Genomic DNA, 14628 nt, shown 5'->3' on the forward strand with positions numbered 1-14628 from the left:
CCCTATTCAGTATTTGCGGGTATTGGCGTACGGACCTTTTTTAGGTATGGCTACAGTTAAAAGAGACTTTCTCTATAGTCCAAAAAGACCCGTTAAAGAAAAGAGAAAGAAGAGGGAAAAGCAAAGAACAAAGAGAAAAGCAATAAGAAAAAGCAAAGAGTATTTATAAGCTTAAATTTCTAGTCAAGGTACTTAAATTAATTGTTCTCAATCGCATAGTCCCTCACTGTATAGCCGTTATTATTCTTAGCATTGACATTAACCTTCCCGGTAGCCAAAAGCATCGTCATAATATCCTCCCACCTACCGATAGCAGCTAGATAGAATGGCCTGTACCGATTATTAAAATACAGACGTTAGGATCAATCCTACCTGTCGCTAAAAAAATTCTTTGCAATCTCTATATAACCCTATTTGCATGCGATATATAATTAGAGGCGTACGTTTATTAATAATATCCTTGGTCTAAATTAATGTCATCCACTGCGAGGAGATCTCGGGCGATCGGTTGTATTGAAGATAGGCTAGATGAAGAGAGTGGGTTAGAGAGTAGTAGCAGTGGTAGTAGTTCAGTGGTTTCTTATATACTAGTCCGGGCAAAAAGGGAGTAGTTGATAGAGTGTGGTTTTAGGTATGTGACTGTCCGAGATGTGGGGTGTCCGAGATGTGGGTACGCTGACTTACCAGGACGAAATCGTCTCCGTCACCGATTTCGTTTGCTTGATCATAGAAAAATGCTCTAGCCTGTTCCACCCTCGTTCTGATGAGGCCGACGACAAGCTCTACGATCTACATGTCTTTGCACTTGCTATTGGGGAGCTGGTGAGTTAAGCTGAGAAAAGAGACTCCTATTGTTGCTAACGAAACATAGGCAAGCGAGCAAACAAAGCTGGCCGACGCTTTATGGAGCCAGCCTAAACGGCTCAGAAACCAGCTAGAGCTATAAAGATAGACTCCTCAACCAATCATTTAGTGATATGTGATCGTCTTCTGAAGACCGAGGGTCAATCTCCGAGATTGAGCACTTGATCGACCCAGAAATACGCGCCATAGCAGATATTACCCAGGAGACTGCTTGCCTGAAGGGTATCAAGGATATCCTTGATGAGCTCAATAGCGTCTCGTATATCTTCGAACGGCAAATCGCAGTTATGCAATCCATGGTCGACGACATTAAGATGCAGAGGAAGCGTGAGGAAAAGAAGAAGAATTCGAACATAAACGGAGGAAAAAGCAACGAAGGGGACACCAGAAGCGAAAGCAACCTACCATTCGCCGAGGGCAGTCACTCGCTCCACAGTCATCCACTCGTTGACAGATCGAGACAACACATGGTGTCGGAGTCCAGGACAGCATCGAAGACTCTCCTGAAGACATAGAGCTGAAGTACACGCAGACTCTAGCAACATTGACTAGGAGAAACGGCGACATTGGAAGCCTAAAGACAAAGGCTTACAGAGTCTACAAGGATGTGAGACACAAATTCGGTCCTGTTGCCATGTAGAAAGCCACCTAACCATGAACAGTTGTGTGACCTTCTTGATCTCAAGCAGAAACAGGCCAGCGTGTCCGCAGCACTATCTGCAAGGCAGGAGGCCAAAGAGACAGCCAAACAAGGGAAGACAATTCTGCTCTTCACAATCATTACCATTCTCTTTGTAAGCGCCTGATCAAGGAAGTAAATGTGCGATGTAGTAACCCGTGGTGTCACGCAGTTGCCTCTGTCCTTCATCGCCGCCATCTTTAGCATGAACGCTCATGAGATCATCCCCGAATCGAACCGGCCGATCAGCGAGATCTTCTCCATCATGTGTAAGCCCCACAGGCGAAATGGGCCAAGGATTCACTGACGAATACTGGTAGTTCCAACTACGGTGGCTATTCTCTTCCTGTCCCTATTCCTAGGCTTCAACAATTCCATCTCTTGGCTCGTCGTCATGCTTTTCTCTAGGTGGCAAAACAGACTTCGTTGGCCCAAAAAGCAAGCAGACAGAGCGTCAAATGAGGTGTAAGGACACCCGGAACGGCCGGTTCAACCGCAGTTGTCCGTGTATGTTTGGACTTCGTTCGAGAATGGGGATATGTCGGGAAAACATTGGAACTCTGGACTTGGCGGCATGGTTCGTTTAGTATCGTCGTCGCGTATCCACACATGTATCGATAACTGCCATTACGGGGAAGCGAGAGGCAAGAAGTGATAGGAGTGAGGGACGCAGGACGTTGATGAGGATTCATGTGCCCAAGCATAGCCGTGGGGCAATACCTCCCTCCTTGCTTTACAATGCGGTCACCAGAGGTGTGGGGCAAGGCCAAAGGTGAGGAGGTCGTAAGGCAAAATGGGCCAACCACTCTGTGCCGCTGGATCCTGTGCCACGAACAGCAACTTTCTCGATTATTGCATCAATCCAAGGGACAATGGCGGAGACAGCGTGTTCGCCTTTACAATGAATCTGCTCCTTTGATAGCATTATGATAAAGCCAAACCCCTAATTCATACCAACTATGATCGTCGGTCACTCCAAGTTGCAGATTTAAACGCCTTTCCCGCCGGCTCCCCACGCCATTACTCTCTACCATAGTCACCAGCCCTTTAACAACTACTACGGCAACTTGACCACGCTCCTAATATCTCAACTTGTACCAGCTCATCAGTACGGAATACGCCTCCCTAGAAGCGAGTCAAGGGCAAGAAATAGTTGCGACGATAATTACCTGAAATCTTCCGTCAGCGACGATTGCCTGGAACATTACCTAATTACCTTACCTTACCTAAGCTGACCTGGTTCCCAAGATGGTCGACACTCCTCAAGCCGGCAGCGCCAACCATGGTGCGGAGAAGATGGTCGACACTCAAGCTGCCAGCGCCAACCATGGTGCGGAGAACTTCTGTGCTAGCCCGGACCTCATTTGGGACCGGGATCCCGTCCCACTTTACGAGCTCTTGGGTGCTATCGAGACCTATCGCGAACTTCAGGCCCGTGAGCAAGTGCGTGAGGGCATATCCCCCTCCGGAGCCCGCGCTGTCTCCGCAACCACTGACGAGTCCGGCATTCAACATCGTACTGAATTATCACTAACACGCGTCTTTATAGAGGACAGAGCACGGATCGAGAAGGCCAAAGAGGACGTGTTGCTCGCCACTAACGAGCTCATTAAGGAGGCGGAACATCTGCGAAAGCACCTACCGCAGCTCATTCGGGCCTGGACCGAGAACTTGGAGGGGCTTACCCAAGGTCTGAAGAAGCTGAAGCAGGATGTGGAAGCCGGCGAGGAACTGAAGGATGGTTGTAGCGCTTTTCTCGCTCCCGAGAGAGTTGCCTCGCTTCCGTGGTTCAGTGCCGAGATGTCGTGGGGCGACATGACAGTGGATGGCATCAAGACCGATGACTATGTCGTGGCCTTCTTTCCCGACGCGGAGGATGGGGAGTGCTTCAGGGTCGTTGATGAGTCTTGCGGCTAGGTACGGTACTTTAATTTCTGAGGTTAGATAAGGTAACTTAGTTATAACTCCCTAAAGCCTGTATGTGCGAGCATCAAATAAGGCTAGCTTTAATATGAATTAGGTTGCTGCACGTCTGTCAAATCGTAGTTGTACAGTATTGTATTGTGTTGTATTGTTTGTGTCAACATCAACGGATATTTCCACTCCCCCTTACCTGGTATAGTAAAACCGTCATAACTCCGAGCGATATTGGTGGTACTGGAAACACGTACATGCCCTGAAGCAGATAAGTATAGATCAATAGTTAATATGACACCAATAGTTGGTAATTGGAAGGCTCTCTGTGATATACTTCGATACCGCGATCTCTCTCATACTTGATTTCAGCTACCACAGTACCCTAAGCTCCTCAGCAACCCGTTATCATTCCCCCTCATCATCCCTATGCAGGCATACAAATGAACTAGATGAACCAGCTAGGCAATATAATGTTAATAGTGGCCCCCTAAATTGCTCCCACTCTCATCCATCCGCCTCAATGCATCTCATCTCCAGCGTAAGCCTCATTACCGCCCACTGCAACAATAAACACCGCCGGGTCGCCCGCGTTCACCTTGCCCGACTGATCAGCGCCGCCATCCGGCTGAACATCGTCATAGGCAAAAGCGTATCCCTTGCCGTCCAGATTGACCTCGTGGACAATGCGGGCGTAGTGGTTGGTCGGATCCGCCTGGTAAAAGATGGAGGGGTCGGAGGGGTGCTCCGCGGCATCGAGCAGCGCCGTGCGCACAAAGCCGGCGGCCAGGCGGGGGATGATGGCGTTGCGGGCCGGGGAGCGGCCGGTGGTGAACGGCCCGCTGTTGCAGCCAAAGATGTCGTGGGTGCTGGGCTTCTCAAAGACCTCGTCGCCCACGACGAGCGCGCCGTCCTCGTTGACGTGCCCGGGCACCACGCCGGCCGACGCCTGCGTGTTGATGAGGAGCTCCTCGGACGCGTACCGCTCCCACACCGCGTCCACGTACGCCTCGTAGTACCCGTCGAAGCTGGCGCCGACCGCGTTGGCGTGCGTCGGGTTCAGCGCCCGCAGCGCCGCCCCGTCGACGCCCCCCTGGTTGATGATCAGCCTGTCCCATGGCAGGCCGTCGGCCTCGGCCTGCGCGCGGAGGCCCTCGCACACCCGGTCCAGCCCGTCGGCAGCCGTGCCAGACACATGCTGCACCTCGCCGCCCTCGGTTTGGAGGGTGAGGGCGACGGGCAGGCGCGGGACGAAGTCGACGTAGCTGATGTTGGCAAACAACTGGTCGTTGTTGAGCGTCAGCTCGGCAAAGGCGAAGTCGACGTCGGCGTTGGGGTCGCTCGGGTTGAAGGGCGAGGGCTCAACGAGGGCCGGGCCGGGGTTGAGCAAGAAGGTCAGCTTCGCGTCGACGCTGAACCAGATGCGTCCGCCGGCCAGCTGGGGGATGCGCACCGTTGTAGTGCTCCCCGGGGGCCCGAGCGGGATGGCGCAGTCCTCCTCGAGAGGGGACATGATGTCGTCAGGGGACGACGGGAAGTAGAGGTCCTGACCATCGGCCTTTAGCAGGACGCGAGCATTGCCGCTCTGGATGGCGAGGCCCGTGACATATGCGTAGACCTCCTCTGAGTTGGTCTCGTTCTTGAGCTGGATCTCAAGAGAATCAGGCATCTTGATGGGACGGTATTGGTTCGGACGAGGCGCTGCAAATGATTGTAAATGTAGTAGGCTGGTAAGATCTTCGCGATGGTAGGTTCAGACGAGAATTCGAGGAAGCTGATGATGGTGATGAGGCAGGATCATGATGATGGAGGAAACGGGCGTTATTTAATCCCCATGGATGGGGCAGCGAAGGGCCATCACGATGCTATCGGATGTGCGGTGTCCATCAGCGCTATCGGACGATATACTCGGACTTAGACTCGTCACAACGCAATAGCCTGTTAAATTCATCGTCGGAATCGACTGCGTTGTTGATGGCGGAGCGGCCGAGGACGCTAGTGAGGCCGTTGCAACTCGGAACTCGAGCAGTCGTTAGTTGACCGCCCCAATCTCCCATTACTGTTCCGTATGCTTGATAGGGTGGCTTGCGATTAGCAACTGAGCTGCTTACGTTCTTGAAAAATATCGAGCCATCCGCCGTAAGGCGTCTGCCGGAGAAGCGGTACGGAGGAAGATCCGAGTAATGTGTAAGCTATATCTGCGTTTTGATTGGCAGCTCCTTTGTCTCCAGCCCACATTTCTTGATAAGTAGTAAGCCTTCGCCCGGATGCTATCTGCACAGTTGCACTGCCCTAGAAGCAGTGATGTCCCGATGTTGGACTCGTGATATCCCACGATGCTCTCTGAAGTGTCAGAAGCGTATTAGCGTTCATACGCGCACGGCGCGCCACTGTTTTGCTGCTGGCAGAATCACCCAGCAGAGAACCTGATCGCCAAGACTTTCAGGCTTGCCAGTTCAAGGTGCCATGGGGGGGCCCTGGGAATGGCCCCCTTCCTTTCAGCCACTTGCAGACCTGCTTCTAAGTGCAAAGTGTTCAGACACATTATGAGGATCATGTAGTATGCATTGTCCCAAAATACAGTCTATTGTTCGCTATGTGGACTACACCCCAGCGTCCAATATCTCATCTGCTCAGCTGAAACGAGACGCTTAATGCCCGCTGGCGGCGACTGGTCCTCCAACGTCTGCGTGCATAATATCGCCCTGCTTAGCTTTGGCCTCCTCGACGCGGTGTTCCAGATCCGTGCTGGCCCAATCGCGCTTGTTCATGAGCGGAACAAAGAGAGGAGCATCAGTGAAGAGGCGGTTCATCTCCTCGAGGGGACGCCTGGCGGTCTCGGGCAGGAAAGCCCAAAAAAAGAGGGCATTGGTCAAGTTGAAGATGATGAAGAGGAAGTAGTAACGGTAACCGACTGTCTTCATGGCGGGCCCAGTGACCTGTCCAATCATGGTGTTAAAGGCGAACGATGTCATGGTGGCGATCGAGACGCCCTTCGAACGCGTCTTCGTGTCAAAGACTTCGGCGGGAATGATCCAGGACAGGGGTCCGCAGGTGGCGCTGAAACAGAAATTGTATGCCCAGGTAACAACAATGAAGCCCCAGGCCGCCGCCGCATTGCCCCTCTCTGGGTCGGGAGGGAACCGGGCCAGCAAGATGGTGGCGATGATAAATGTGACGCAGTTTCCAAGGTTGCCGCAGATGAGCGGCCAGCGACGTCCGAGATGGTCGATGAACAGGATGCAGAGGGCCTGGGCGAGCAAGGCGATGATGGACGAAATCGCCTGGTACTTCAATGTGTCATCTCCCTCGATCCCCATGAGACCGTAGATGGTGACCGAGTAGTATTGGATGGCTGAGACACCGGTCATCTGGATGGAAGCCTGGATGGCGCAGGAAAGAAAGAGGCGACGGAAGGAGGATTTGTCCGTGAAGAGCTCAGCATAGGATTTGGCCTCGTGTTCATGCTCAAAGGCAATGGCCTCCCGAATCTGCTGGTATTCGGCTCGGACCCAGGCATCGCTGGTGTCACCATGGGCGTGTAGCTTGGCAAGTGTCTGTAGACCGAGCTCAGGCTTTCCGTGGTCGATAAGCCAACGCGGAGACTCGGGGAAGAGCAGGATAAGGGCGGCAAGGAACACGGCCGGGACAACCTGAATGCCCAATGAGGTTCGCCATTGCCCGTCGTTGGTAGGGGCGAAGCCGACATAAGTGCCTGACAAAGACCAAGTCAGAAAAACGAACGGCCACAATCGGTCTGGGCCAAAGCTTACCGTACGAGATCCAAGCGGCAGCTAAGGCACCGATACCAAGCATGAACTGCTGCAGAGCTGTGACGCGGCCACGGATGCTGGGATGTGCCAGCTCGGCCTGGTAGAGCGGGACAATCATGCAGAGGACACCAACACCGAGACCAGCAATGGCACGGCCAGAGTATAAATATGAGAGCGCCTGAGCTCCAGTCTGCAGAGCACCCCCGAGGCAGAAGACGAGCGCACCGGCCAAGATTGTCCAACGGCGCCCTAGTTTGTCGCCCATGGGACCGGCGGCAGCGGCTCCAAAGAAGGCGCCGGCGGTGAAGACGGACACGACCGCGGCTCTAAATTTCTTGTTAGAGGGAACCACGCATGTAACAGAGCTACAACTTAGCATGCGAATACGTACTCCTCATTGTCAGTAGGGTTAAATTTGGTCTTGAAAGACTGCGATGCAATAACCTGGGCAATCACGCCCAAGTCGTAACCGTACAACAGAGAGCCGAGCGAGGCGAAGACGCCGACCAAAAACTGGTACCACTTCGGAGGGAGCATCGTGTTTGCGCACAAAGGCCTGAAGCAGTTCGGGTTGCAATGGCTCCAGAGCCTACAGACCCACCAGAGTAGCTCACCAGCTCTTTATACTCCATTTGACAGCTCGCCCACAACCCGTTATCCATCACCGCGTGGCAACCAGGTTCCCGGGTCGTACTCAAATCATGCCCCGGCCGTAACCCCGAGACGTCAAGGCTACCGGAGATAGACCCCATGGGTACCCTGGAATGTAGGATGACGCGTGGGGTAGGAGCTTGACCAACGCGGGTTAGAGGATGAGTAACCGGCCCCAAGACGTCTCCGCATCTGGGGCCGCCCCAGGGGCCGGTTGTTCCACTCAGCGCCCCATGTCCGGGACTCGCTACATGCGCACCAATTGCCTACGTCGTTTCTTCGGCACCCGATCAACCGACTTCACGTGTTCCTGTCGGGCCATGCACCCTGATGTGGCTAGGTCTAGGCGCAGGCTCCGGTGGGATCTTAAGACATGTTTGGGATTCTCCGCGAATCGGATCTACCTCGCTGCAGCGACTCTCGGTGATCATTTCACGGGGCTCACAAGGGGCGCCATCCAATCCCGTTTCTTTGAATCGAACTCACTCTTTTCGATCGAGTTGTTGGGAAACGTCGACTGAGTATTACCTATCATGGCTAGTACTTTCACTCGAGTCGAGGAGGGCGACAGCCCTTCCATCGCCATCCATCCCGCCCACAAAATTGCCAAGATCAACAACAATATCTATGGCGGATTCACAGAGTAAGAGATCAGTGCCTCGTTTGAGCCTCCCGGTCCGGGAACTCGCTGACAAGTCTAAGGCATATGGGACGTTGCATCTATGGTGGCATCTACGACCCTGGAAATCCCCTGTCGGACGAAAATGGTTTCCGCAAAGACGTCATTGAAGCCCTCAAGGAATTGAACGTCCCTGTGGTTCGGTACCCCGGCGGCAATTTCGTTGCCACATACCACTGGCTCGACGGCGTAGGTCCCAAAGAAAACAGGCCAGGCAGGTAAGGTCGCTTCCCCTCGTCTTAACTGTCTAAGAGATACGCTGACACTTGCAAACAGACCGGAACTGGCCTGGATTGGCACCGAGTTCAATCAGTTTGGAACCGACGAGTTCATGAAATGGTGTGAAATCGTTGGCACCGAGCCCTACCTTTGCTTGAATTTCGGAACTGGTACCCTGGATGAAGGTCAGCTTCGTCTCCGATTCCTGCAAAGAAGTACCAGACTAATTACTGAACCACAGCCCTCGGATGGCTCGAGTACTGCAACTCGGACCGCAACACATATTATGCCAACCTTCGCCGCAAGAACGGCCGTGAAAAACCGTATAACGTAATATGCCCGAGATCCTCAAATCAGTCTAGTGAATCATTGATTAACACGGGGCAGGTGAAATATTGGGCCCTTGGGAACGAGTGTTGGGGTCCATGGCAGGTCGAGCAGATGACCAAGGAAGATTACGCGAAAAAGGCTTACCAGTGGGCCAAGGCCCTGAAATTGTTGGACCCCAGCATTACCCTGATCCTGTGCGGAGAGTCGGGCTACTCGTCCTGGGACTACTACGTCCTGAAGGAGTGCGTAAAATGGGATGTCCACGGCCTGAGCGGCGACAAGACGAAGTCCCTCATCGACATGCACAGCATCCACGTCTACACGGCGGACAAGGAGCACCTGGCGAATGCGACGGCGCCTAGGGGTGCGGAACGCGCCATCCAGATGGCGAGCGCCCTGATCGACCTGGCCCGCATCGAGAACAAAGTCCCCGAGACAGTCCCGAAGCAGACAATATGCTTCGACGAGTGGAACGTCTGGGACCCGGTGCGCGCGCCGGGAGAGCAGGGCGCCGAGGAGAAATACACCCTCTCGGACGCGCTGGCCGTGGCCGTCTTCCTGAACGGCTTCATCCGCCAGGCCAAGGACATGGGCATGGCCAACATCGCGCAATCCGTCAACGTCATCTCGCCGCTGATGACGAGCAAAGACGGCCTGGTCAAGCAGACCATCTGGTGGCCGCTCCTGCTGTTCAGCAAGTACATGCGCGGCCACGCCATCGCGCTGAACGTCCGGGCTCCGGAATACACGGGCCGGACGAGACCGGCGTGGATCCGCGCCACCATCGAGACACCGTATCTGGATTGCAGCGCTGCCTTGGGTGGCGATGGATACGTCAACTTGGCCGTTGCCAATCTGAGCGAAGATCGCGACTACGAGGTCTCGCTGGATGGGCTGAAGGCCGACAACGTTGATGTGTTTACTGTTTCTGGTGACAACATTCACGTCACGAATACTGCCGAAGAGCAGAAGGTTGGCATCAAGGAAAGTTCTTGGGATGGGAAGGGCAAGTTTACATTTGGCAAACACTCCTTCACCCTGTTAAGGTGGAAGGAAGCATAAGCGGGAAATTCGGATGAAAGTCAATATTTTATCATGACGGTTCAGGATAGAAGGTAGTACTAGTAGTAGAGGCATACTGAAAGGCGGTCAACGGCACGAGGTTGGGAACCAGCCAGTATTTATTGCGGCGATCATGGCGGTGGTCCTCCTATTAATACGGGACAATTCTCGTAGTAAATGAATGACAAGAATACAAACTGACTCGACAATTCCCAACAGCGTTGAATCCACCCGACGCTTCGGAACTGGAGTAGTACCGTGCAACTTCAGCCCTTAACCTCGGCGATAGTATCGAAGAGGCGTTGGAACCCGCCCTTGGCCGCAACGTCTTTCTGCAATTCGGCCATTCTCTTCTGGTCGCCGATCGGATCCTTCGAGTCGGATTCAAGCGTCCACTCCAAGAAGTCGTTGGTGTAGTTGGGCTCAAAGTCGGCGCTCAGAACCCCCAGCCGCTTCCCATACTTGGTGACCTTCTCCCAGTCGCGCTGCACGTTCTTCAGATCCTTGGAGAAGTAGGCGTAGCTGCGCTCAAAGATCTTGCGGTTGAGGGCCGTGCCCATGACCGGTTTGAAGTCGACGTACTCAGCCCAAGCCTTCTCGGGCTCCGCGATGACAAAGTCGGTGGCCCTCTTCACGGCCCGCAAAAAGGCGCGGACCTTGTCGGGGTTTTGGCGGAGGAACTTCTCGTTGCCGATGTACAGGATGGAGCAGAAGCAGCAGCAGCCAAGCTCAGCGAGCTCATCGATCCGCAGCATCTGCACGTCGGACTTAGGGCGGCCTTGCGACTGAAGCCACTCCTCGAGTTCGACCATCTGGACGTTCTCGAGACCGATGCCGGCGTCGATCTCGCCCTTGATGATGGCCTTGGAGACGTTCATGCCGCAGCGGACAGCAGTGTAGTCGGAAGGCGACATGCCGTAGTGCGACGTCAGCTCGTCGATCTGGATCTTGCCAAACTCGCCGACGTAGCCGATACGCTTGCCTTTCAGCGTGCGGAAGTCGGGCGTGATACCGGAGTCCTTCAGGTACACCACACCGGTAAACGGCTCGTCGAGAAGGCTTCCAATGGAGAGCACCGGGAAGTTGCGTGCCTTGGCCTATGCAACCTTGTCAGAGCCCGATGACGGCACATCAAACGTCTATGTCGAGAGCAGCTTACCGCGAGGGTATGGATCATGGCCTTGAAACCCAAATCAACCTTCTCCGTGCCAATGATCTCCGTGACGTCCTAACATTCGGCGAATCAGGAACAGTCGGGGCCAACGCACAGTCAAATAAAATTGAAGCTTACGCTGGGGTCATTGGGTTCGAGAATGGCAACCTTGATCCCCTCATCCTTGAAGTAGCCCTTAGCTTGGGCCAAATAGAGCGGCGCGTGGTACGGCGTGGCGTGCCTGGCGTTGTCTCGATTTCAGCACGCCGTACAGCATAACCCGGCATTGGAAGACCCTACCAGTTAGTGAGGAAGGTGATCTTGTCAGTCGACATGTTGACAGATCAAGCGGGGTGCTGCAAGAGTCAGTTCCACAACAGAACGTGGGAAGGGGGAGGGAAGCCAAAGAAGCATGTCCTTCCGCTGGAATTATCCAGATCAAGTTCACCGGTATTTCTCAGATCAACGGCACCAGTGCACCCTGCTCCCATGGCGACTGCCACGTAGGTCGTGACGGCGGTGGCAATGCTGCGGGAGCAGAGACACTGGAGCACGCTGAACACCCGGCTGCTTTCTTTGCTATCGTTACCTTGATCTGCAAGCTCCATGGCGAGAGTGACCATGTCTTTGTAGGACCTTCGTACCGGTAAAGGTCTGGGCAAAATACTTAAGAGGGTCGAAAGATGGTGAGTGGGTAAGCTCTGAGCAGAGAACTCTTATTAGGGGTTTAGGATTTCGAACGGGGGGACGCGATATTATATGTAGATGCCGAAAGTCCGTTCACGCAACCGTGAGGGGTTAAATGCCAGCGAATGTGGGACAAATACTACTACATTACTATTGCGATGCGTCATTTTGATACTATCAAAGCGGTTGAAACACGCGGAGCGACGCCGATTGGCCATTGGCGAGACGACGGCTGCCGCGAATGGCGCCGAAGACCGGCGTGGGTGGGAACGCAATTCATTGTTGCCAAGTGTTGGTGAGATCTCTACATTTACCAGCCTCTTTTCCTTATGCACTTAGGTACTGGGCAGAAACAGTTATAGCGAAGAGTCAAGCGTGGCAAAGCTCAGCGACGGGAAATCCGTGAGCTACGCGGCCCACCAATCATGTCTTGGCGATACCTACACAACAGCCTCAACAAGCCCTTGGATGATGCCCGGATTGGTGTTCATGAGTTATTCTTATTGGACACACCGGGCGGCATTCGCATGTGTTTCGTCCTGTCCACTCCTCAAGCGTATCATAGTGGAGGTGTTTTAACGCCGATTCGTCTAGGAGGAACTTTTCATCATTGTCGGTAGCCAAGCTCCCTTCTAAGCTTCCCTGATGGGGCCCCGGAAAGAATGCCGAGCCCGCACTACATACCACAGAACGCTAAAGATGACAACTGAACCGAAAACAAGGACACTCCAATTTGCCGTCTCCAGGGTAGTTGGGTTCGTCTGCGGCCAAAATGACCAGAAGAGCAGAAAGATAGAGTAGAGAATAGCGGCAATGTTGTTGATGGTTCCAAGTGGCTCGGGAATTCTCCAGACTCCCCAGGTAAGGAAGCCCAGATCCATGATGTCGGAGCCACTAATATGAGGTTGGATCGCACCAGTGGTACGGCGCCAGAGAAGCAGACAGCATACCAGAAGATACGAGGAGTATAATGCAGCAATGACCAAGGATAGCAGAGCGCTGAGGGCTACAGCTGAGCCAAGGGTAATGAGCGACAGTAGCATGGTTATTGTTAAGGTAGTAAGAATAGCGATGACAGGGAGCGAGTTTCGAGAGAGCTTTTTAGAGGTAAGTTAGAAGGAAAGAGACAATAAGGACCGGAGACGTACTTTGACCAAGTATTCGTGGAAGGGCAAGCCTTTGTCCCGCGAAAACGACCACAGCATGCGTGAAGCGGAAGCATAGACGCTGACGCTGCTAGCTACTGCCAGGACGAGAACAATACCAGCCATGATGCACGCGCCCGTCGTCGACCCGACAGCTGAGTGGAAGATCTGCAGAAAGGGGTAAAACATGGTTTCGGCCGCTCCTAGAGCCGAAGCCAGGTCGCTCAAGCAGAACATCAACGCAACAATCATGGCAAAGGCGAGGGAGCCGTTGAGTAAGACAGTCGACATCAGCGCCCGCGGCACGACGAGAGCAGCGGACTGGATCTCTTCTGACATATGCACGGCACAATCGGCGCCGATGAGTGAGGTGGCTAGCGTAGGAAAGCCGACAAAAAAGGACAAAGCCTGCGTAGACCAGCCTCCCCCGTTGACGAACGAAGTGAACACTGTTTTCGCATCGTTGTGTGGCGCGAAATACACCAGCGGTACCAGCACCCCAAAGAAGCCCGCCAGGTGTAGCATGAGTACGAGGCCTTCAAATTTGGCTAGTGCCTGACTTGTTGTCGAGTTCATAAAGACGGCGAATAGCATGATGGCCCATAGAATGAGGACAGTTTGCCAGCTCGCAGGCAAGTACGTCGGTTGGGCAAGCACGACAATGCCCTGAAGCATCGTTGCGATAATGTACCCAGTCGAGACCGCCATGGCCTGCCATGCGGTTGTTGTAAGCCAGGCAGTGATATAAACAAGGAAGTTCGCGCATGCTTCTGGAGCTAGCATAGCCACCCAGTGATCTGACCAAGCTCAAATATCAGCAACCCAGTCTGTAGCACGGTTTTACCATTAACGCTGGAGGGGATAAGGTGGCTTACATTGACCACCAGCGGTCGGGGCTATGGAAGCAAGCTCCGCCATCGTCGCGTATACGGATATGGTGCCGATCCAATTGACTACAAAACCCCATATCACACCTGCCGGGCCGCCGTTAAGAAGCCCCGGTACCGATGTGACTAGGACGCCTTCCCACGACAAGAGTGCCGAACATGAGAACCCCAAGATGGACATGAAGCCAAAGCTTCGATTGAGGATTGGTCGCTTCCCTAATCGCTGTAGCTGGGCGTCATCGTTCAGAGACCCGATTTCGGTCGACTTTTCGCTTCCATCGACCGTCACAGTCCATGTTGGGCCCCACCTCGCGTTCTGTTCCTTAGACATGATGCCCCAGAATAGAACCACTGTGTGCGAGGAGCAGAGGAAGGCCTATGGCGCCAAAACTTGGAGGAAGAATTAGAGAAAAAGAGGGGAGAAGAACACGACGACAGCGTGACGGGACATCAGCCCGACAGCCAAAGACGATCGGGCGTGAAAGTGGAAAATCCAAGCTTTCGGTCCACTAGCAACCAAGGAGATTAGATCACGGAACTGGCCGGCATGCCGACGAGGACTGGTGGTAAAAGAAGGGCCAGATA

At 53.7% G+C, this 14628-nt stretch overlaps 7 protein-coding genes across 7 annotated transcripts; 3 read left to right on the top strand and 4 right to left on the bottom strand.

The window, feature by feature from the left end:
- Window positions 1-648: 648 nt before the first annotated feature.
- Window positions 649-2012, top strand: MFIFM68171_09530 (uncharacterized protein; the record flags this gene model as incomplete). The annotated part of the gene is made up of 5 exons (XM_071064949.1): window positions 649-822; window positions 1319-1471; window positions 1527-1658; window positions 1716-1812; window positions 1864-2012. The coding sequence occupies 5 exons, from the start codon at window positions 649-651 to the stop codon at window positions 2010-2012; spliced, it is 705 nt and encodes a 234-aa protein (XP_070921050.1).
- A 779-nt stretch (window positions 2013-2791) lies between these two features.
- On the top strand, window positions 2792-3460 carry MFIFM68171_09531 (uncharacterized protein; the record flags this gene model as incomplete). Its single annotated transcript, XM_071064950.1, has 1 exon — window positions 2792-3460. The coding sequence occupies one exon, from the start codon at window positions 2792-2794 to the stop codon at window positions 3458-3460; it is 669 nt and encodes a 222-aa protein (XP_070921051.1).
- Window positions 3461-3977: 517 nt separating this feature from the next.
- On the bottom strand, window positions 3978-5126 carry MFIFM68171_09532 (uncharacterized protein; the record flags this gene model as incomplete). Its single annotated transcript, XM_071064951.1, has 1 exon — window positions 3978-5126. The coding sequence occupies one exon, from the start codon at window positions 5124-5126 to the stop codon at window positions 3978-3980; it is 1149 nt and encodes a 382-aa protein (XP_070921052.1).
- Window positions 5127-6108: 982 nt separating this feature from the next.
- MFIFM68171_09533 (uncharacterized protein) lies at window positions 6109-7767 on the bottom strand (the record flags this gene model as incomplete). The annotated part of the gene is made up of 3 exons (XM_071064952.1): window positions 6109-7172; window positions 7231-7556; window positions 7622-7767. The coding sequence occupies 3 exons, from the start codon at window positions 7765-7767 to the stop codon at window positions 6109-6111; spliced, it is 1536 nt and encodes a 511-aa protein (XP_070921053.1).
- Window positions 7768-8414: 647 nt separating this feature from the next.
- On the top strand, window positions 8415-10171 carry MFIFM68171_09534 (uncharacterized protein; the record flags this gene model as incomplete). Its single annotated transcript, XM_071064953.1, has 5 exons — window positions 8415-8524; window positions 8584-8778; window positions 8837-8964; window positions 9021-9109; window positions 9167-10171. The coding sequence occupies 5 exons, from the start codon at window positions 8415-8417 to the stop codon at window positions 10169-10171; spliced, it is 1527 nt and encodes a 508-aa protein (XP_070921054.1).
- Window positions 10172-10437: 266 nt separating this feature from the next.
- nmt1 (Glycylpeptide N-tetradecanoyltransferase) lies at window positions 10438-11659 on the bottom strand (the record flags this gene model as incomplete). Its single annotated transcript, XM_071064954.1, has 4 exons — window positions 10438-11268; window positions 11331-11399; window positions 11463-11565; window positions 11625-11659. The coding sequence occupies 4 exons, from the start codon at window positions 11657-11659 to the stop codon at window positions 10438-10440; spliced, it is 1038 nt and encodes a 345-aa protein (XP_070921055.1).
- A 984-nt stretch (window positions 11660-12643) lies between these two features.
- Window positions 12644-14374, bottom strand: TPO5_5 (polyamine transporter tpo5; the record flags this gene model as incomplete). Its single annotated transcript, XM_071064955.1, has 3 exons — window positions 12644-13108; window positions 13160-13953; window positions 14032-14374. 3 exons carry the CDS (start codon window positions 14372-14374, stop codon window positions 12644-12646), a joined length of 1602 nt encoding a protein of 533 aa, XP_070921056.1.
- Window positions 14375-14628: the final 254 nt, after the last annotated feature.

This window comes from Madurella fahalii (genome assembly GCF_045866475.1).
Source record: "Madurella fahalii IFM 68171 DNA, scaffold_5, whole genome shotgun sequence".
In the NCBI taxonomy this organism is placed as follows: Eukaryota; Fungi; Ascomycota; class Sordariomycetes; order Sordariales; genus Madurella; species Madurella fahalii.